Below are 24,272 nucleotides of genomic sequence, written 5' to 3' on the forward strand. Positions count from 1 at the left end.
CGCTCAAGACGGACGAGTCATCTTGTCCCAGTGCACGACTGACCAACCGATCGATCCAACCGCCAATGACCATTGTCTGAACAAACTCAAGCAGACTGCCGGTCTAATACATACTAGCACTCCGGACGCCAGACAGACACTGACTGCCCCACACTGACCCGGCTGACCAACTAACCAGACTCGCCCCCTAGCGAGCTCATAGCGCCCCTTAAATGCACGTGAACAGGCTACCTTTGCCCTTTCACACCAGAGGGAGACACCAAAGCTGCGATTGCCACAGCGGCGCCACCGCCAGAAACGGAGGGCGACTGCTTTACACTACGCACTGCGGCGTGCTCTTCAAACAGCAAATTTTACCACGAGTGAGCATCGATCACGAAGTAAATCGCAAATGGCAGGTGGCTAGCACAAAATGTAAAAGGTTACTGAGAGTGGTTTTCTCTGGGCGAGTGGTTGTTACAATGCGCTGTGTGTCGTTGTAGAGCCGATACGGAGGAAACTCGGAGTTGGAAAATTATTTCACGGCTGTTAAGTAAAAGTAGTACTAATAATGCTACATAATAGGCGATGGCACAGCATGAAAATGAGCGAGGAAGCACGGTGAATGATCCACTCTACACGCGGAGTAGTACTGTAGCTAGCGATAATGAAAGATGTACGTTTTACCTTATGCAACCTTGTCCCTATCCCTGTACACGTAATACACGTAAAGGGACTCAGTAAAGTCTCTGGTAAATTTTGAAATTTGTCGGTTAGGTTGTTGTCTAGGGGACGGGCACACACATGTCTCACAAGGGTGGCACCATCCATGACTAAGATGTACAACTATCAGGAAGATCGCAGGATCGCAATCAGGCACTGACAAGGTGAGGCCACGACGTTTGGAACGCGGATTTACTGCAAACTTCGTACAATCGAAGTACTCCATGAGGACAATAAAATGTGTACGAAGTAGCGTGTACTTCTCAAGAGTTATTGATAAAATCGCAAGATAATTTAGGTCGTCAAACATATACCTGTGCGGGGCCATTTTTACCCTGAAGCGGTGGCAGCCGAGTGGTAGAAGCACGGTAACTCAGCGTGTTCGGTCAGAGGGTTAGCTACCTTCTGTAATAAAAAACTGAGTTAATCGATCAACAACTAACTTAAACGGGTGTCTTATGGCGTCACCCCAAGCAGATGCAACGAACGAAAGCCAACAAAAATGAGATAAAAAAATGGTTGGCGTTCTAGCCCCGTAATGGCTGGATCGATCGATCGAGTCCCGTTCGTCACTTTTTTTACACTCCTGGAAATTGAACTAAGAACACCGTGAATTCATTGTCCCAGGAAGGGGAAACTTTATTGACACATTCCTGGGGTCAGATACATCACATGATCACACTGACAGAACCACAGGCACATAGACACAGGCAACAGAGCATGCACAATGTCGGCACTAGTACAGTGTATATCCACCTTTCGCAGCAATGCAGGCTGCTATTCTCCCATGGAGACGATCGTAGAGATGCTGGATGTAGTCCTGTGGAACGGCTTGCCATGCCATTTCCACCTGGCGCCTCAGTTGGACCAGCGTTCGTGCTGGACGTGCAGACCGCGTGAGACGACGCTTCATCCAGTCCCAAACATGCTCAATGGGGGACAGATCCGGAGATCTTGCTGGCCAGGGTAGTTGACTTACACCTTCTAGAGCACGTTGGGTGGCACGGGATACATGCGGACGTGCATTGTCCTGTTGGAACAGCAAGTTCCCTTGCCGGTCTAGGAATGGTGGAACGATGGGTTCGATGACGGTTTGGATGTACCGTGCACTATTCAGTGTCCCCTCGACGATCACCAGTGGTGTACGGCCAGTGTAGGAGATCGCTCCCCACACCATGATGCCGGGTGTTGGCCCTGTGTGCCTCGGTCGTATGCAGTCCTGATTGTGGCGCTCACCTGCACGGCGCCAAACACGCATACGACCATCATTGGCACCAAGGCAGAAGCGACTCTCATCGCTGAAGACGACACGTCTCCATTCGTCCCTCCATTCACGCCTGTCACGACACCACTGGAGGCGGGCTGCACGATGTTGGGGCGTGAGCGGAAGACGGCCTAACGGTGTGCGGGACCGTAGCCCAGCTTCATGGAGACGGTTGCGAATGGTCCTCGCCGATACCCCAGGAGCAACAGTGTCCCTAATTTGCTGGGAAGTGGCGGTGCGGTCCCCTACGGCACTGCGTAGGATCCTACGGTCTTGGCGTGCATCCGTGCGTCGCTGCGGTTCGGTCCCAGGTCGACGGGCACGTGCACCTTCCGCCGACCACTGGCGACAACATCGATGTACTGTGGAGACCTCACGCCCCATGTGTTGAGCAATTCGGCGGTACGTCCACCCGGCCTCCCGCATGGCCACTATACGCCCTCGCTCAAAGTCCGTCAACTGCACATACGGTTCACGTCCACGCTGTCGCGGCATGCTACCAGTGTTAAAGACTGCGATGGAGCTCCGTATGCCACGGCAAACCGGCTGACACTGACGGCGGCGGTGCACAAATGCTGCGCAGCTAGCGCCATTCGACGGCCAACACCGCGGTTCCTGGTGTGTCCGCTGTGCCGTGCGTGTGCTCATTGCTTGTACAGCCCTCTCGCAGAGTCCGGAGCAAGTATGGTGTGTCTGAAACACCGGTGTCAATGTGTTCTTTTTTCCATTTCCAGGAGTGTATTTCTAACACAGCCATTTTGTTTACTATGTATGTTACAGTTGATATAATGGGAAAAGACGTGTAATTGGATGAAATTTTCTTACATTTACAATGTTATTTGGCAGTGTACAAATTTTTACTATCACAAATAATATAATATTCATAACTGTTGACTAGTAAACGACCAAACGCATAAAGTGATACTGAAAATGTATGCTTGTCCGTGTCTTCAAATTTGTTCGTATATAATCGACAAAGAACGAGAAATTGGTTGTTTTTAAGACGCTATTAAAATACAGTCGATACTACATGACCAATTATCATCGCCGATATTTAAGGAAATGCTGCGTTATGCATGGTTTGCTTCGAAATTATCGTCTGCAAGAGAAGTTTATGAAAACGTTAACAAGGTTTATTTTTCCACGGAAAACCTCAAAAGACGTTACGTATGCGGAAGAATAGCATTTATTCAATGCAGCTGGTGCCGTTTAACTTTATGTTTTCCATGTTTTTTTCGAAAAATACCATCATGAAACTTGTACTCATAATGCCGAAAACGACGATTATTTGTACATCTTTCGGAAGCCGTCCGTGCCGGTCAAAACTTCCAGGTAACAAGAAGTTTCGGGCTCCTTCCAGATATAAGGGATTTCTCAAATCACTGACAGGCATACATAAGCATAAGCTGCTGCTTACACATTTTGTTGTCCTCATGGAGTACTACGAATGTACGAAGTTTGCAGTAAATCCGCGTTCCAAACGTCGTGGCCTCCCCTTGTCAGTGCCTGATTGCGATCCTGCGATCTTGCTGATAGTTGTACATCTTAGTCATGGAGGGTGCCACCGCCAAATATTTATCGCATGAATGCAGCATTTTTCTACTTAGACGGTTATTTCTTTAATTTTTCTTTCTTTTCACAGCCGGTTTCGGCTTATGAAGTCATTTTTAGTCATTATCTTCAAATTTTTCCACACTAAACTGGTTTTATACAGTGCAACTGTACATGATGTTTTGACATTTTCTGAGAAATATTTTGTGTACGTTTCGCGTATTGTGACCAACACTTTCCAATTGACTTGAAAGACCAAATTGATCTTCTTATTTCGGTATTTCTTCTTACTGGTCCTGCTTTTCTAACCATTTATGTCTAAATTGTCTCCTCTCACACATGTTACAAAATTTTCATGGAGAAGACCATCTCATTTCTCATAGGACAATATACAGGGGTTTAAGGGGATCGGTGTTAGCGATAAAAAAATTCAGTCGTCAGTTGAAAATATATTATTATTTCGCTTTACCGGTTTCGACAAATTAATCTGTCTTCTTCAGAAGCCTACGAAATGAGAGGTATTTCAAATCTTTAGGCCTTTCCTGTCCCATCCTTGCTTATCATGGAAATTTTATGTATAGTTGACAAGGGTTATAAAATAAGCCTTTTAGAAGAATATGAAATATATAAGCATTCCCACCTACATTGAAAAGAATTGTTGAATGATCAACTTGCATTAAAAGGAGGCACTATTTTGGCTGCATAGCATCTATTATAAAATGTGAAAATCAACCTATTCTTTTTATAATCAGTACATACAGTGTACATGTATTACATATAACTTTTCATAGACCTTGCTGCTAGAATAACAGTTTGGAATGTACATAGATGTGATTCACTTACTGCAGATTTTCAGTCTGTGATTTCAGAAATCAAATACAATGTGTTCATTTTTGGACATATGTTATCATGCTTCTGGGAAGAAGAAATTGACATCTGCTAAACCAATATTAAATAAGTTTGTGTAATACACATCTTATACTTCACATAAATGTATAGCGAAGGTCTAAAGATTTATATCATCCCAAATTTTCAGGTTTCTTAAGATGTCAAATTAATTTGCAACTGTTAACTCAATTTTATTTTGAAACATAGACTACACTTGCTGAAAATTACAGCCACAAATAAAAAAAATAACAAATTTTCGAAACAGTCTGACATATTTCAATCACGAAGTCGTTGCTCAAGCACTCACTTTTCTTTCGCAGAAAATGCTCTTGTCACCGAGCTATCCAGGGCCTTCTTTCGGCCGGACACCGAGCTTCAGCACAAAGGCGCTGGCTGACAGAATGCAGAGACACTCAGTAAAAATGTGCATCGCGTTTTATTGACTGCACCGGCCTAACAGCACTACTCTAACGGCACAGGAAACAAAGGAAAAAATATTACAATTTTGTAAGGCATGTTAAGTTTGCAGCTTATCGCTGATAGTGAATACTAGCTCAGCAATAGAAAAATGAATGTTCGTTTCCTTATCGTATAATAGTTGACGAAAAGACCATCTCTCAGTTGTAAGTTTGTATACCACACGCGAACTCGAATGCGACTTAAGAGAAGTACACTGTTTTGCGGATCTGCTTCGCTATCAACATTGAAATTAAACGTCTTTCTGTGAGAACATCTGAATGAATTTTGCACTATATGCAAGGAAATTATTGCGCGAGGAAAACATTTTTGAGGATATATAGCATGACGTTCGACTCTGAACGAAATACTTTAATCTCCGTGAAGTTTTTCTCAAACCCTCGATATACATTGATCAGCCAGAACATTATGACCACCTACCTCATAGCCGGTATGTTCACCTGTGGGACGGTTAACAGCGACGACGTATCGTGGCATGGAAGCAATGAGGCCTCGGTAGGTCGCTGGAGGGAGTTGGCACATCTGCATACATAAGTCACCTAATTCCCGAAAATTCCGGGCAGGAGGCGATGAACTCTGACGCCACATTTAATAACATCCTAGACGTGTCCGATGGGTTTCAGATCTTGTTAGTTGGGGGGCTAGCAAATAAATTGCCATTTGCCATAGTGTTCCTCGAACAATTCCATAACACTTCTGATCTTGTGACATGGTGCATTATCTTGTTGAAAAATGCCATTGCCGCTGGGAAACATGATCCTCATAAAGGAGTGACGTGGTCTGCAACCAATGTACGTTATCCTTGGCCGCCATGGTGCCTTCCATGAGGTCCGCTGGACCTATGGATGGCCACGTGAATGTTCCTCAGAGCACCGTGGAGCCGCCGTCAGTTCGACTGAACCCGCAGTACAGGTGTCAAGGAGCTGTTCCCCTGCAAGACGACTGAATCGTGCTCTCCCATCGGCGTGATGAAGAACGTATCTGGATACATTAAACCATGCAACGCTCTGTCTCTGCGCCAACGTCGATTGCCGATGGTCACGTGCCCATTTCAGTAGCGGTTGCCGATGTCGTGGTGTTAATGTTGGTACAAGAATGGGCTGTCGGCTTCGGAGGCCCATTGTTAGGAGCGTTCCGTACACTGTGTGTTCAGACACACTTGTACTCTACCCACCATTATAATCTGATGTCAGTTCCGGAACATTTCGACACCTTTCTTGTTTTACCTGTCTACCCAGTCTACAAGATCCGACATCTGTAATAAGCGGCCAACCAACCCCACGACGTCTGGGCGCGGTTTAGTCTTGGCTTCCCCACTCGGTGAAGACACTCACCACAGCATTCATCGGGCATCCAAAAAGTCGTGCAGTTTCCTAAATGCTAATTCCGAGCCTGCGGGAGATCACAGTCTGTCCTCGGTCATACTCCACATTTTACTCATTCATCATGCGTGTTTCTGATTAGCTGTCATTCCTCGCCAGGTGACTCTGCAATCACATGGCCGGGTTTATATCGACAGTAGGTGGGTGGTCATGATGTTCTGGCAGATCATAGTAGGTTATAGAATGAGATTTTCACTCTGCAGCGGCGTGTGCGCTGTTATGAAACTTCCTGGCAGATTAACACTGTGAGCCGGACCGAGACTCGATCTCGGGACCTTTGCCTTTCGCGGGCAAGTGCTCTACCAACTGAGCCACCCAAGCTTGACTCACGACCTGTCCTCACAGCTTCAATTCTGCCAGTACCTCTTCTCCTACCTTCCAAATTTCACAGAGGCTCTTCTGCGAACTTTGCAGAATTAGCACTGCTGAAAGAAGAGCTTCTGTTTAGTTTGGAAGGTAGGAGACGAGGTACTGGCAGAACTGAAGCTGTGAGGACGGGTCGTGAGTCATGCTTGGGTAGCTCAGTTGGTAGAGCACTTGCCCGCGAAAGGCAAAGGTCCCGAGGTCGAGTCTCAGTCCGGCACACAGTTTTAATCTGCCAGGAAGTTTCATAGTAGCTTCTGTCTAATTTTTATGCAAAGAGCTTGAATATTTGAACACATATTTACATCTTCGTGTTTTGTAAATATTCTGTAATTACTCGTTCCTCTTTCTGGTACCTCATATCGTGTTGAATGTTTATTCTGTGACATAAATATTTCACATAAATGCAGGCAGTTTCGCAATTTTTATTATAGGCTTCTAGCAATTTGAGATAGATGAGGAAACCGTGGGGTATAAGCGTTCTGAATATTGCTCAGAAAATCTATAGCAGAATATTAAATGAAAGGCTACAAAATAGGCCTACGAAATAGTCGGATGTAATTTAAATGAATGAACAAGCAGGTTTCCGAAAGGAAAGGTCACATATAAATGGTGTTTTTGCACTGAAACAGACAACATAAAACAGACGAGAATTTAATCTGGAAGCTCAAACAGCATTTGTGGATCATGAAAAAACGTTTGCTTCAACTCAGATGCAATCGGATGAAGTCTACATAAGGACACCAGAATTAGAATTGACACGGGTAAAGAGATAACGCAAGGATGTAGCGTATCACCAACATTCAATATCTGTATGGACGACTTGGTCAGAGAATGGGAAAAAGCTAGAACACCACCAAGCATAAACGTTAGTAGGAATAAATGTATTAATACGCTGTTCTTCGCGGATGATTAAGTTATCATAGAATATAGTGAAGATAAGTTATAAATGGGATTACATAAACTAAATGAGATTGGTGCAAGCTACAATCTGATTATATCTACCAATAAAACTAGGATCATGGCCTTTTTAGGTATTCACGTAATATGAATAAAAATAATCCTCAACAATATAGTGAAGATAAATTATAAATGGAATTGTATAAACTAAATGAGATTGGTGCAAGCTACAATCTGACTATATCTACCAATAAAACTGGGAATCATGGCCTTTTTAGGTATTCACGTAATATGAATAAAAATAATCCTCAATAATAAAACGGTGGAAAAGGTAGCTCATTTCAAAAATTTATTGTATGATATGATTAAAATACAGATATACAGAAGAAAACTAATGCTTAGCAGTGTACACGTGGCACAATAAGGAGATCGCTTAAGAATAAAGCAAGGAAAGGCATACAGCTGAAATTTTATGAAGTCATGTCAGTTCCAACGTTGTTATATGGGACGGAAAGTATGACGCCGAAAAATTTAGATTTATGGCAACTAGAAGCATCAGAAATGAAATTTCTAAGATCTGTGAAAGACTGTACTAGAGAAGAAAAAATTAGAAAAGAGGTAGTAAGGGAACGATACGGTGGAAACCAATAACGCGAAGGGCACTGTAATACAGAAGAAATACGGGGAGAGCATGTACTTCGTATACCGCCACAAAGACTTCTTAAACTAGCAATTGGTTATAAATGATGGAGCAAGGGTAGTGTGGGAAGACCGAAGATGATATGGTGAGGCCAGAGCAGGCCCTAGGACTAAAACTGGATTTTCAGAAGAAGAAAAAAACGTATGTCCGGAAATGGAAGGTTGTGATATAAAATAAGTTTGAAAATTGAGTCACATTTGAATCTTCCGTTTCACGGTACGCACACAAACTGGGAAGAGGGTGCAGTTTTCAGTACCTATTTTGATTACGAAATTACACAGCTACAGCTGCGGGAAATTGGTACATTCACAACAGAGAGGGTTAACTGTGGTGCTCCACGAACGGGCTATATTCTAGACTCTGAAGGGGACGTCATTCGTGACATAGAAGAAAGAGTACCTGATGACGAGGAATCGGAATAGTGTCCACGCTAGGGGCTCCTGTAGAGCACACAGGTCGAAACTCATTGTCTCCGCTGTTTGCGTACCGCGACTGGTTTGAAAGTCTGAAAGTAAGCCGAGGTTCAAATATACTTTGCGTTCAATCGGTAGATTTACGGCCATGGGTGTCTTATCAAAATTTATTCTAGTAAGCCCCTCTACGAACCTTAGAAGCCTGTAATAAGTACTTTGACGTACCCTGTATATAACCAACTACTATATACAGGGTGTTACAAAAAGGTACGGCCAAACTTTCAGGAAACATTCCTCACACACAAACAAAGAAAATATGTTATGTGGACATGTTTCCGGAAACGCTTACTTTCCATGTTAGAGCTCATTTTATTACTTCTCTTCAAATCACATTAATCATGCAATGGAAACACACAGCAAAGAACGTACCAGCGTGACTTCAAACACTTTGTTACAGGAAATGTTCAAAATGTCCTCCGTTAGCGAGGATACATGCATCCACCCTCCGTCGCATGGAATCCCTGATGCGCTGACGCAGCCCTGGAGAATGGCGTATTGTATCACAGCCGTCCACAATACGAGGACGAAGAGTTTCTACATTTGGTACCGGGGTTGCGTAGACAAGAGCTTTCAAATGCCCCCATAAATGAAAGTCAAGAGGGTTGAGGTCAGGAGAGCGTGGAGGCCATGGAATTGGTCCGCCTCTACCAATCCATCGGTCACCGAATCTGTTGTTGAGAAGCGTACGAACACTTCGACTGAAATGTGCAGGAGCTTGATGCTAGTACTGTAGAGCAATGAGTCGCATGTCAACACAAGCACCGAAGTCAACATTCCCTTCCTTCAATTGGGCCAACTGGCGGTGAATCGAGGAAGTACAGTACATACTGACGAAACTAAAATGAGCTCTAACATGGAAATTAAGCGTTTCCAGACACATGTCCACATAACATCTTTTCTTTATTTGTGTGTGAGGAATGTATCCTGAAAGTTTGGCCGTACCTTTTTGTAACACCTTTTTTAATATGTTAATTTCTGTAATATCACACCGCGGTACAGAGGTAAGCGAACTTACGACATTCGAGCCTACATCAGACGGTGACTATTATGGTCACTTTCAATCGGTGCGTTTGCACCCCGTTAACAATTACGCTTATCGCAAAAATTTATTCAGTTTTCAGGCGCATCATAAATTAACATACGTAGCTAAACAGGTCTGCCAAAACAAACAAGTAATTCACCGGCGACGTTACAGATGAAATAATTACCAAGAAACTTCGGTATTTTATATGTATTAGACATGCGGAAAATAGAAATTATACTATAATCAAGATATTGCTAACCACAGGTTAATAATTTTTTTCCACTGCAGCTACTCGAAGGAGAATATCGGTCGTGGTTATGAGTAGGGTATTCAATTACATTTTGTTCTAACACTGAGAGGACTGAAACAACATAACATGTCTCCGTTGTAGGTGACTAATAAAAATCCAATTATCACTTTCATTACAATCATGAGTAAGCAGACAATTAAAATACATTTCATTAGCGTCATGGTACATGTAAATGATTTGCTAAGCAATATAAATTTAAAATGTTGTTGATGAACGGAATTAATCAATAAACTGGTGTTGAAACGAAACTACGTAAGTTGTAGTATTGTGGGTTGTTTCTGGTACTAATAGCAGAAAAAGTAAAACACTATCATTCAATAACGTTACAACACGAGCATTCTTCTAGTGCAGCAATAATGAGTAACCGTCGAACTTGAACCTCAGTCGTTCCACACGATGAAATATTGCACTAAATGAAAATGTGATTTCGTTAGTTATAAAAGGTAATGGAATACTTTATTTCTTACAGAATAAAAAAAATAATACACTTAAGAAGACGACGACGATATTGATCCGATGACGCTATTGCCTTCAAGGTGATAATAGGTGTACTGCTAATGATTCCAAAGTCGTCCGCCTACAGATAGAGTAGTAGTATAGCTACTAGAGGGTCATCTGTGTCTACAATTTTATAGGGAATGCTCACAGCCGGAAGGCTCAGGGTGGTGCAGATGTGTGAAGCAAGCGGGCAACCACGCCACGGGGTGCACTCCTACCTCCTACAGGGAACTGAGCAAGTTTGAAAGGGGTCAGGTTGCGGCCTTCCGAGTGGCGCCATGGTCCTTTGGGGAAATGCCACAAACTTGGACGTGAGTTCTGCAGAGATACTGTTATCAGTAGTCACGTGAACATTCTCACCCGTAGACGGAGTTCTGGACGTCCATGCATCACTGACGCCCGCCAGAATCGTAATGTAAGGCCAGCAGTGCCAGATCGCGCAGCTACCACAGCACAGATAAGAGGGCTTGTGAGCCCAGACATGTCAACACATAGTGTTACGAACCGGTTATTAGCAGTGGAACTGTGGGCACTTACACTTCTAGCTCGTATTTCGCTCAAGCCACAGGATCGACAAGCACGGCTCGACTGGTGCCTTCAGAGGATCCCTTGGAAGATGGATGCACAGTGGTCTTCAACGGTAAAAGCGGATTCTGCTTCGTTCAAATGGTTCAAATGGCTCAGAGCACTATGGGACTTAACATCTGAGGTCATCAGTCCCCTAGAACTTAGAACTACTTAAACCGAACTAACCTCAGGACATCACACACATCCATGCCCGAGGCAGGATTCGAACCTGCGACCGTAGCGGTCGCGCGGTTCCAGACTGAAGCGCCTAGAACCGCTCGGCCGCACCGGCCGGCGCGGATTCTGCCTGCGCGGAAGTGATGGTAATTTTGTAACACCATAGTTTAGACACTACATACCTTTTGTTGATTGATTTAGCTTTCTATTTTGTTCAACATCCCATCGTTGAACTTCTGTAATTAGTGTACGATTAATTCGATACTGTAATGAAGTATAATCTCTGTAATGATCTTTTGTCTTCTTCGTATAATCTCTTTGGTTATCTTTAAAATTAAATAATTTTATTTAAAATATTTTGTTTAGAACTACCATATATGCAAATGTTCTGTTTTATTTAAAATATTTGCTTGCTGTTATGTAAACTGCTGACCTCCACTTAGGGTTCTTAGTTATTTTGTATGGAAAAGGTGTTGTGGTTCCCCTCGGAAACGGAACTGTGTAGCGCGTTCAAATTGTGGTTGGCCTAGGTAGAAAAAGGTGGAACCAAGAGTCAGTACGGGACGAGCTACCAAACTATCAACTGCTCATGTAAAAGTTGGGTATTGTGCTGGTTCTGAGAGAGGCTTTTCCTTATGCTTTCCAATGCCTCGGATGGATGGATAAGGACCTGGAACTATTCTGGAATTGGTATCTATCATCTATCATCGCCAGCAATTCTAACTGCGAATCCACCTACAAACATGCAATCGCAACCACATAGCGCTATCACTGTAATGGAACACATGATCAGCTCATAGGATGTTATAGTGAACACAAATATGAGGTAAAATTTCGCTGAATTCTTGTACCTACTGTGATTTATCCTGAGTCACATATCCACTTAGGGCCCCTCCCACGCCAAAGTATTTACCGAGTGTCCTTTATTGAAGGCATATTAAAATTAATATGGCATTAGAGTGTGCAAAAATTAATATTGTTTGTTGAAAGGATCTTACAAATATCTCAAAGTTGTGTTTCACTGCAGTAAAAGTTCTGAACTGCAACTGTTGAGAGTTATATGTTCATGCTTGCTAAGTACTTGTTTCTCTAGTGTATTGACAGTGTGTTTAGTTTGCTCCACTACAGTGGTCAAGATTAAGGGCCCCCCCTCCATTGAAAGTAGTTCAAATGCACGGAGTTACTTAATTATAGAAAGTTTTACTTACTCTTGCTATTCAAGTCAAATTCTGTACAATATTGGGCTCCACTTGTGTATTAAAAGTGCACATTAATGGCGTAACAGGACCAACAGTCTATCTATAGTGCTCATGCTAGATAACGATTAATAGGAAGACCACTATTTATGAAAACAATAATTTCTTTATTCAAAAGACAGTGAGAAGTAACCTGTTAGTGAATTCCATTTATCTTTCTTTCATTCAGTATGTAGCTGAGAGAGACTTAACCTGTAATCAGTTCATAATTTTGCAGTGAACTACATTTACAATTTTATGTCAACTAGGAAAATGTTTGAAAAGTAATACTGAACCTATGTGCAATTTATGATTCTACAGTGAATATTAAAAGTAATGTTATAAAGACCATTCAGTTTGAATAAGCCTTGAAAGTAATAGTGAGTAGCATTATAAGGTTATATTTATGCAAATAGTTTGTTCTGATCTGGTAGCTCCAACCTTAACGTGAACATACTGTATTCAGATGCCAGAGTTCATTACACTCGCGTGTGGCAAAGTAGAGGTTGTGTTTGCCCGTTAAAGCTACTCATACCTATTTTCTTGAACAAGATGGTTCAAATGGCTCTGAGCACTATGGGACTTAACATCTGAGGTCATCAGTCCCCTAGAACTTAGAACTACTTAAACCTAACTAACCTAAGGACATCACACACATCCATGCCCGAGGCAGGATTCGAACTTGCGACCGTAGCAGTCCCGCGGCTCCGGACTGTAGCGCCTAGAACCGCACGGCCACCACGGCCGGCTCTTGAACAAGAATGTCAATCATTCTCTTGCCTAATTAGCCTGGCGGCCGTTTTCTTTATTCTTTGAACAGTGTAAATAGGTAAAATATTGTTTGTTATTGTTTGAATATTTACGTAATTCTGACTTTCGCTTCCGATAAGCTACCTCCGTTAGGTATTTCAGGGTCAACACAAACAAAATTCCTCTCAGAGGGTAACACTGCTCTGTTGCTTTATACCATAATTACTCTAACAGAATAGTTCCATTTTACTATCTGCTTCCCACTTTAAGGTTATGGTATAACAGTAGCAGACGGGAGTGTTATAATTTGTGCGTACGACGAAGACAGGCTGAGCGCTGTCTCGTAGAGTGCGTTCTTCCAAGACACACCGCCCCCACCAAGGCCTTACTGTCTGGGGTGAGATAAGCTACAAATCTCACTCACCTTTGCTTCTGGAGGGCACGTAATCCAGTGCTCGGCACGATCAGAATATGGTCAGACCCGTTCTCTTGCCACTCTTCCAACAGGAAGGTGATGTGCTGTTCCAGCAGGATAACGCTCGCCCACAAAGTGCCCGTGGAACCCAATGTGCTCTGAAAGATGTTCAGAAACTTCCCTGGTCAGCACGATATCTGGACCCGTCGTTAACCGAGCACGTGTGGGATATGATGCGACGAGAAGCGACTCGTGCAATTCGCCAACCTACAACTGTCACAGAACTGCGTGAACAGGTCGATCATGCATGGCATAACGTACCTCAGAACAGTATTCCCCATCTGTACGATCGACTGGCTGCCAGGGTCAGCACCTGCATTTCCGTCTTTGGAGTCTACACCAAGTAACTGATACGGGCGTTTCAGCATGGTTCGGTGCTTTGCACCTCAGAACCGCTTGTGCTGTTGATCTGTAAACGTGATCGTTACATGTGCTATACGTGCACTGTTGCAAAAGTAAATCTTGTGTGAATTGGAAACATCTGAAAAAGTGTACTAATTTTTTTCCGGCAGTGTCTGTACGGTATACTGTGCAACAGAGCGCAATCACGAAGTAAACCTATCAAATTCTATTAGTAGGCAATAACATACTTGCGAAAATCAGAGCAGCAAAATAGCTTCTGGTTCGTACCGAACATATAGGAGATTGGGAAAATAAAAAAAATTGCTAAAATGACACACTTTTAAAGTAAGAAGACAGCCATACAGTGTAAATCTACTTACAAATTGGCACTTACTTCTGTGATAACGTATGTAGCCTCATGGTTACTCGAAAGATTAGAAAAATAATTTCCTTGGTTGTTCTACAGTTTATTCTGGTGCTCAGTAGAAATTCACCTCTGACACACCATTGTTTGGATTATACATTAAACTCTCGGTGTTCCTAAAACTAGATCAATTCGTCGTTCACCAGACTGGAGGAAGAAAAAGGTACACGATACCTGCTCTGTTAAAACACTATGGAGTTCAAGTAAAACTTCTGTTTGATAATGGATTATTGCATAATGTTTGAAAAGTCCTTTGTAGAAGAAGTAGTGTATGTTCTACAATGAATTCCAGATTGCTGAAACAAATACGACCATTAATCTGCCAATTAATGGGAGATATGATACTGCGTGAAGAATTTGACAGAGCACTGAAAGATCTAAGTCGAAACAAGGCCCCGGGAGAAGAAAACATTGCATTAGAACTTCTGATAGCCTTGGGAGATCCAGCCCTGACAAAACTCTACTACCTGTTGAGCAGAATGTATGGGACAGGCGAAATACCCTCAGCCTTCAAGAAGAATATAATCCCAATCCAAAAGAAAGCAGGTGTTGACGGATGTGAAAATTACCGAACTATCAGTTTAATAAGCCACGGCTGCAAAATACTAACACGAATTCTTTGCAGACGAATGGAAAAACTGGTAGAAGCCAACATCGGGAAAGATCAGTTTGGATTCCATAGAAATGTTGGAACACTTGAGACAACACTGACCCTACGACTTATCTTAGAAAATAGATTCAGGAAAGGCAAACCTACGTTTCTAGCATTTGTAGACAGTAGCTTTTGACAATGTTGACTGGAATACTCTCATTCAAATTCTGAAGGTGAAGGGGTAAAATACAGGGAGCGAAAGGCTATTTACAATTTGTACAGAAACCAGATGGCAGTTATAAGAGTCGAGGGGCATGAAAGGAAGCAGTGGTTGGGAAGGGAGTGAGACAGGGCTGTAGTCTATCCCCGATGTTACTCAATCTGTATATTGAGCCAGCTGTAAAGGAAACAAAAGAAAAATTCGGAGTAGGAATGCAAATCCATGCAATTTAGTATTGGAAGACAGCGTGGAGGGTATAAATCATAGAGGGAGACCAAGAGATGAATACAGTAAGCAGATTCAGAAGGATGTGGGTTGCAGTAGGTACTGGGAGATGAAGAAGCTTGCACAGCATAGAGTAGCATGGAGAGCTTCATCATACCAGTCTCTGGACTGAACACCACAACAACAATCTGCGAACGAGTCTGATAGGCTTCTGACGGCCGAGATTACGTAAACTGGTCGCAGGGCAGGGCTGAAATGGCGAGACTGTCCAACAGAATCGTTATTTCCGTCAACAATCTTTCCTTTTTATACCTTTCAGTTAGACGACATTTTTCATTCCACTGTAGAAGGTGACTTTCCAAAGAATCGTCAGGCGCCTTTCGCCAGGTGCTTTGACGATATCCACTATTTCGGTTTAGTAAACAAGTATAGCTCATTACATCTTTCATGTCACTCCTAGTGTCGACCGAAAGCGTCGGTTTGTTTAGCGTTACAAACATAATGACTTTTAAGCCAAGTTTTGCTTGCCCATTCGTCTTTGTTCCGATCTGTATTAAATTTTCTTGCTATATATATTAACGGGGGACGGTAAAACACGAAGAAGAAACCGTCTCCAGCAGTGACTGAACATTGCTGCTGCATGGTAGTAGGAATCAGCACTGGCCAGGGCGATGCTGTCGCAGTGGGAGTGCTGGCTAATCTTCGTGCATCACTCTCCCTGTTAATACATGCCGTGAAATATAATATCGAACTAGACTGATTTGGGACCGCTATATCGCATGGCAAAGTAAAATTCCACTTTAACAATCCTTTTTTTGTGTAACAGGAAACAAACTGACACTTTTCATTGACATGGGACGTTGCATGGAAACACATTTGTGCTGACTCCAGTTACACATTTGCAAATACGAAATTGGAAACAGCTGCTTAAACCCCAGACAAAATGCAACTGGCGACTTTTCGGAGGCACACCATGTACGAGCAAAGGTGATCCGTTTTTGACTACACCTTGGAATCCTTTCTTTTCCCCTACAAAATCCTCTGTATCTATGTGCAACTATCTCAGTTGCCAGATCACCTCCTTTTCACAAACTTGTCGCAAGTACATATGCCTTTTCCCTTTCTAGTAAGTATTTTTCTTACTACTTCCAGAATCGATAACAGCACACCAAGAAATCTTGGAAATAAATAATTATGAAAATGATACCCAGTACCAGTGTTTCTGAGCTATATGTGTATCATAGCCTAATTACTGCCTTCTCTCTTTACTAGCGTGTTTCGAGATGTACGGGTCCGCTGTTTTCTAATTTGACAACCAGGATGGCCTTTCTGTCACCGCAGTCGTCAGTTACACTAATCGAGGGATTTAGTGTGCACCATCTGTTTGAGAATCGTTAAACTTCGTTCTGTATGTTAAAATGCTTTGAACTGTTTCTGTGTCGCCCACTATGAGATGGTGATTGGACAGCAGCCCAGTATTTGTACAAACGAGCGTGGAAAATCGCCGAATAACCAGAGTCTCGCTGGCTAGAATTCTACACAAACGGTTTTAAATGCTCCACGTAAGATATGATTCCGGTCACGCTAGCCTCCCTGTCCCACAAGCTGTTACGCTGCACGTCAAGCCACACGGTCAGGTCAGGCTGTTTATTGTTCTGCGTTGAGTTATATACTGTCACATATGTGCCAGGTCGCCAGGTAAGTCCCTTCCGCTACAATGTATAAGTCGAAAAGTGTTCTCAACCGAAATACGATGTAATTCGAGTTTATGATTTACAGGTTAACAGGAATGACCCATTGACATGCCTTAATGCCACTGTTGATCTTGTACATAAGTTGAGCTGGTTCAGTGAACAGCTGAATTCCTGCTCATATCAGATCACCAGTGAAGACATGAAGAGGGTGACTCGTTTTCTGTATCTTGGATAGGCTGAAGCTGCCAAGATTATTTGCGACCTGGCACATATGTGACAGTATATAACTCAACGCAGAACAATAAACAGCCTGACCTGGCCGTGTGGCTTGACATGCAGCGTAACAGCTTGTGGGGCAGGGAGGCTAGCGTGACCGGAATCATATCTTACGTGGAGCATTTAAAACCGTTTGTGTAGAATTCTAGCCAGCGAGACTCTGGTTATTCGGCGATTTTCCACGCTCGTTTGTACAAATACTGGGCTGCTGTCCAATCACCATCTCATAGTGGGCGACACCGAAACAGTTCAAAGCATTTTAACATACAGAACGAAGTTTAACGATTCTCAAACAGATGGTGCACACTAAATCCCTCGATTAGTGTAACTGACGACTGCGGTGACAGAAAGGCCATCCTGGTTGTCAAATTAGAAAACAGCGGACCCGTACATCTCGAAACACGCTAGTAAAGAGAGAAGGCAGTAATTAGGCTATGATACACATATAGCTCAGAAACACTGGTACTGGGTATCATTTTCATAATTATTTATTTCCAAGATTTCTTGGTGTGCTGTTATCGATTCTGGAAGTAGTAAGAAAAATACTTACTAGAAAGGGAAAAGGCATATGTACTTGCGACAAGTTTGTGAAAAGGAGGTGATGTGGCAACTGAGATAGTTGTACAGAATGGCAGCGAACATTTACAAGTCCACATATTGCTTAGAAAGTTGATGTGTATCTGTATGCGTTGAACAACGTTCAGGTGGACCAATCACTTAAAAAGCGAATAGGAGCATCGTGTCACCTGAGCCAAGGAATCCTGATTGTAATGGTACGATATCTGCCGATATTGCGCGTGATTTGAACATTATCTACAATTTACCGTGTACAATCGCCTGCGAGTCATTAAACTTGTGATTGTAGGTTACCCCGTCAGCTGACCTATAAACACAAAAAATAGTATTTCGAAAGGTCGAAACTACATTTAAGACATTTTGAAAGGAATGAGAAGATGTTCTCATCCTCATAACAACCGTTGATGAAACGTGGATCCATCACTACGAAGCACAGAGTAAGCAGCAGAGCACGGTGTAGAGACATCCACCTTCACCTACAGTAACAGTCAGGCTTCTGCAGGGAAATTGGTGATGGCGGTATAATGGAATATGAAATATCCACTATTGATTGATTACACATCTGAAGGTCAAACAGCGAAGAGTGACATCCTTTGAGATCTACTGCGAGACCCGAAACCCAAAACAAGAACGAACAGGACACTGTAGCTTTGAAAAGATGTAATTTGGTTCAGGATAACAGCCATCTTCACAGGCGTGGAATAACAATCCAGAGCATTCAAGATCTCAATATTGAGCTGGGAGATCTCCTACCGTACAGTCCTGACGTAGCTCCAAGTGATTTTCACTTATTTTACCTAACCAAGGAGCAACGACGCGAAGTCAAATTTTCGTCATAGGACGAAGTTTTGGAGGCGATGCGCGATGCACCACGACTGAATTAGGAAATTTATCAGGAGATGGACACAGTGCAAAGAGGTTGAGGCAATTTACATAGAGAATTTCACTAGCAATATTGTTTTCCAATTTTATATTTTCATCATCATCATCTTCTTCTTCTTCTTCCTTCCTTCCTTCCTTCCTTCCTTTCTTCCTTTCTAGGCTAAACCCTGTTTCCTTCGGTACTCCTCAGTCTACCCTGAAGGTGTCGCTCCATCTATTCCCTGGATTTAATTCTTACGATTTTCACAATCTTCATCTTGTCTAGGTGTTCGTTCCATTCATGCTTTTCTGATGATTTCACTTCTATCTCGCGGCATCTTCTTAGTAATCCTTCACAGAATTTTTATGTCAGTGGTTTCCAACAGTCATTCTGTTTTTGATGTATCATAGTTGGTTTCACTACCGTTTTGAATATTCTTGCCTTTACATCTACACTGAAGAACCAAAGAAATTGGTACACCTGCCTAATAACGTGTAGGGCCCCCGCAAGCCCGCAGAAGTGCCGCAACACGACATGGCATGAACTCGACTAATGTCTGAAGTAGTCCTGGAGGGAACTGAAACCACGAATCCTGCGGGACTGTCCATAGATCCATAAGAGTACGAGGGGGTGAAGATCTCTTCTGAACAGCATGTTACAAGGCATCTCAGATATGCTCAATAACGTTCATGTTTGGGGAATTTGGTGACCAGCGGTAGTGTTTTGACGCAGAAGAGTGCTCCTGGAGCCACTCTGTAGCAACTCTGGACATGTGGGGTGTCCCATTGTCCTGCTGGAATTGCCCAAGTCAATCGCAGTGCGCAATGGACATCAATGGATGTAGGTAACCAGACAGGATGCTTATGTACTTGTCACCTGTCAGGTTGTATCTAGACGTAACTACACATGTCCCACACCACTACAGAGCCTGCACCAGCTGAACAGTTTCCTGCTGACATGCAGGGTCCACGGATTCATAAGGTTGTCTCCATACCCGTACACGTCCATCCATTATATCCAATTTGGAACGAAGCACGTCCGACCAGGCAACATGTTTCCTGACACCAACAGTCCAATGTCGGTGTCGACGGGCCCAGGCGAGGCGTAAAGCTTTGAGCCGTGCAGTCATCAAGGATACACGAGTGGGCCTTCAGCTCCGAAAGCTGATATCGATGAAGATTCGTTGAATTGTTCCCACGCTAACACGCGTTGAAATCTGCAACAATTTGCGGAAGGGTTGCACTTCTGTCATGTTTAACGATTCTCTTCAGTCATCGTCGGTTCCGTTTTTGCAGGATCTTTCTCCGGCCGCAGAGACGACGGAGATTTGATGTTTTACCGGATTACTGATATTCACGGTACACTCGTGGAATTGTCCTACGGGAAAATGCCCACTTTATCGCTGTCTCGGAGATGTTGTATCCTATCGCTCGTGCGCCGACTGTAACACCACGTTCAAACTCACTTAGATCTCGATAAACTGCGACAGATACTTTTTGTATTATACAGGCGCTGCCGACTTCAGCGCTGTATTCTGTCTACTTGATATCTCTGTATTGGAATACGCATATACCAGTTTCTTTTGCGCTTCACTGTATATGCTTATTGAACCGTGAATTTACTTTCAAAACCTTTTCTTAAGAATTTACTTTATTTACTAGCGATTTATCGAGAACATTAACACATTGAATCACACTATGTGAGCGTGGAAGTAGTTGCCAATTGGTAACTGATGAAACAAATTAATTTTTTTTCTATAAATGGAAATTTTATTCCTAAAAGCCTTTTTTTAAACAGATTTAAAATTATAATCAGAAAGTACCCTGTAAATATCAAGTTACAATTCATTCAGAGGCATTTGATAGTATGAGCTTTCGGGCTGAGAACCTTGCCGCTCCCTTTTAACACGGCCGTAGTCAGGACCGCTCACAACAACCTCTGAAAGACCACACTGGTGCAAATCTGCAACAAACCAGATAACTTTGAACTAAATTTTTAACAACTCACACAAACACATAACTATGCACCCCGTAGGAGGGATTGAAATGGTACAAAACACTAACATTAAAATTATTTGCCACTGAAAGTGCAACTTGTTTTTAACACTCTTACGGTGGAAGGGTGGGAACGTTATATACCAAAATGACCATTTAAATAAAATCCATGAAGTGCAGTTTTACATAAAATGAACCAACATGGTCCACATTACACATATACCGGCTCTCAAGATGATATGCAAGATAAAAACATATTTCAGGAATTCGGCCTTTACACCTTAAGCAATAAATTCGTTAACACCGAATGCGACAAACGTGACAGAGGCAGCTATTAACGTACAGCAGACCGACAGACAGACAGACAGACAGACACTAACTGCCTAACAAATGCGGACGGGAGACAGACGAGAAAGCTGGGGAGGAGAGACTGACCAAGAAACAAGTAGAATTTAACAAGTAAATGAAATCACATATGTCCAATCACTTAACTTCTAATAAACTGTGATTTCTGGCGAAGACCTGGCGCAGCACCCCCAAAACCCTCTCCCGAACCGTCCGCTGCCAGCCGCTTCAACGGACGCAGGAAGGCGCGCCGATCTCCCGTCTCACGGCGTCGCAGCTCGCACCGGCAAGCCCGATGCCGTGGTTTGACTCCTGTTGCTCTCGAGTCGACCGCGAAGCCACTACCCCTTTCTATACGGCGCGGCCCACTGGACTCACGTGGGGACCTCACATGCGCCGACGCTCAAGGCAGACAAGTCATCTTGTGTCTCAGTGCGCGACCAACCACCCGATTGATTCAACAGCCAATAACCGTTGCCCGAGCAACTCGAGCAGACTGGTGGCCTAACACATACTAGCACTCCGGACGACAGAGAGACACACTGCCGCACAAATACGAACGAGAGACAGACCAGCAACTGGTGACGAGTGACTGACCCAGACTCACCCCGACTGCCTCGACTCAGACTGACTGACTAACCTCCCTGCTGATAGCGCCCCTTAAATGCACCTGAACAAGCAACCATTCCCCTTTCCCAGCAGAGGGAGACACCAAAGCTGCGATTGCCACAGCGGCGCCACCGCCAGAAACGGAGGGCGACTGCTTTACACTACGTGCTGCAGCGCGCTCTTCTGAACAGCAATTTTTACCACGGCTCACTTATTTTTCCAAACAGTATCATTTAGACACCCTGAAGCTTTATTTGCTTTTTCTGCTTGTTCTCTGACTTCCTCTCGACGTTTCCATTGCTGGACACTTCAATACCAAGATAATCAAAAGTCATTTTTCCGTCTACCTCTAGTTGTATCTAATTGGATCAACAGTTTTGGTCATACGATTGGTTGTTTGTATGGACATGACCCTATTTATGTTTCCGGTTGCCACATTAAATATGTGTTAAAATGCCTGCGGATTATCTTTACTGTCTGCTAGCAGAACTGCATCATCGGCACTATATATCGCAGAGTTCTCTCTCTTCTTGTTTGGATTTAGTTGCGGTGGTTGCTCGGTGAGCTATGTCGGAACACTGTCTGCAGCAGCTACGGCGCTGTTACAGGCGGCGTCGCTGGGGGAGTCGGGCCCGCTGCGGCGCTACCACAGCCGGCTGCTGCGAGTGCCGGCGCCGGGCTGCGAGCGGGAGACCTTCGGCTCGGACGGCTACTGGGCGTGCGCGGTGCGCCAGCTGGCCTTCAACCTGCACCACCAGGCGGGCACCTGCGCCATGGGCGCCGTCGTCGACAGCCGGCTGCGCCTGCGCGGCGTGCGGGGCGCGCGCGTCGTCGACGCCTCTGTGATGCCCGCCGTGCCCTCGGGACACACCGCCGCGCCCGTCTACATGATCGCCGAGAAGGCCGCCGACATGATCAAGCAGGACTGGGGGCAGCCCGTCCAGTAGCTCTCTCCAAAGGACGACCCGTCAGCAAATTTCGTGGTATTTTTCCGCGCTATTGCGTCTAAAACATTCCTCCTGCAGACTGACGTCTGTAGATCGTGAATTACTCTCAAAGAAACTATTCTTCTTCCTTGAGAGTACGCAAAAGTTTCCTTAGTTGATTTTCGAGTGTAGAACAAACTGGGTCGATAATAATCAGTTTTAACGACTGTGTTCTAATAACTTCTCAGTTTGCGTGCCGCTTCACTCCAATTAAAAAACTCGAGCTTTCGATAGTTGTGTCTGCCATCGACCTTTCTTTCTTTCTTTCTAGGGGCCTGTGTCCCGCTCCAACGCGGGATCGGCTTTGTTAGTACGGATTTTGCAGTGTTAATGGCAGAGGGTGGCCGGGTGCCCTTACTGACGCCACCCCGAAACCCCCTGGGATGGAAGTAGTGTACCCCAGCTGTCTGTGTCTAGTTAAGTCAGGATAGAGTACGAACGTTTTCAAATGTCTGTGAAGCGTGTAACTGAGGCGGAACTTGGGGACCAGCCCGGTATTCACCTAGTGGGATGTGGAAAACCGCCTAAAAACCACATTCAGGCTGGTCGGCTTAGCGGCCCTCGTCGTTAATCTACCGGGCGGATTCGATCCGGGGTCAGCGCCCCTACCCGAGTCCAGGAAGCAGCGCATTAGCACTCTCGGCTACCCTGGCGGGGCTTGTGTCTGCCATCGACGTCAGGAGTTAAAATCACTGACTGCCGGCCGACACGATGTTCTGCTAAGGAGTGTGCCATGATTAACCAGGATAACATATTTCTTTTTTACAGGGGGCAGAAAGCAGAACTTCTCTCACCGAGCGAATTAGCACTGTGTTAGCACTCTGGACTCGCTTTCGGAAAGACGACGGTTCAAAAAAAGAATGAACGAAAATTGTTTGATTCAAAAATCAGTTGGATCACTTTCAATGTACTTCGTCCTAACTCTGTTACTGCAGATAGTTGATTTCTCCGATAGTGTCTTAGTGCGACGTTGTTAGGAGTTTCAGTCCTCTAATTGCAGAGACGTCAATCGCAGTGCAGCTTCCAGCAGCGCCAGTTAGCAGCCGCCCGGCGCTTGAGTAGCTGTCACCAGCAACAGAAACACACAGAACTCGCCATCCCCTTCATTTTCTACCCCCACCCCCCACTCAGCCTCCCGTTTTTTGTTCATTGTCTATAATTAACACAGGATCTCTTAAATGATGATCAATTTCGTTTTAGGAAAGGTAAAGGTACCAGATTGGCTGTTCTGACATAGCGGTTGACAATGGAAATAAGACTAAATAAAAATCAAGACACATTTATAGGATTTGTCGCCCTGGAAAAAGCGTAGCGTTCGACGTTGTCAAATGGCACAAGATGTTCGAAATTCTGAAAATAATAGGGTTACGTTATGGGGAAAGAGGCGTGAT

General features: G+C 43.9%; 1 protein-coding gene across 1 annotated transcript in view; it reads left to right on the top strand.

Annotated features, from left to right (window-relative positions):
• Positions 1 to 22,842, top strand: part of LOC126219283 (glucose dehydrogenase [FAD, quinone]-like) — a 103,555-nt gene extending 80,713 nt beyond the window's left edge. The window contains exon 6 of the mRNA XM_049942144.1: positions 22,504 to 22,842. Coding sequence (XP_049798101.1) covers positions 22,504 to 22,842 — 339 coding nt within the window. The remainder of the gene's footprint in view (positions 1 to 22,503) is intronic.
• Positions 22,843 to 24,272: the final 1,430 nt, after the last annotated feature.

Source organism: Schistocerca nitens, chromosome 1, assembly GCF_023898315.1.
Source record: "Schistocerca nitens isolate TAMUIC-IGC-003100 chromosome 1, iqSchNite1.1, whole genome shotgun sequence".
In the NCBI taxonomy this organism is placed as follows: Eukaryota; Metazoa; Arthropoda; class Insecta; order Orthoptera; family Acrididae; genus Schistocerca; species Schistocerca nitens.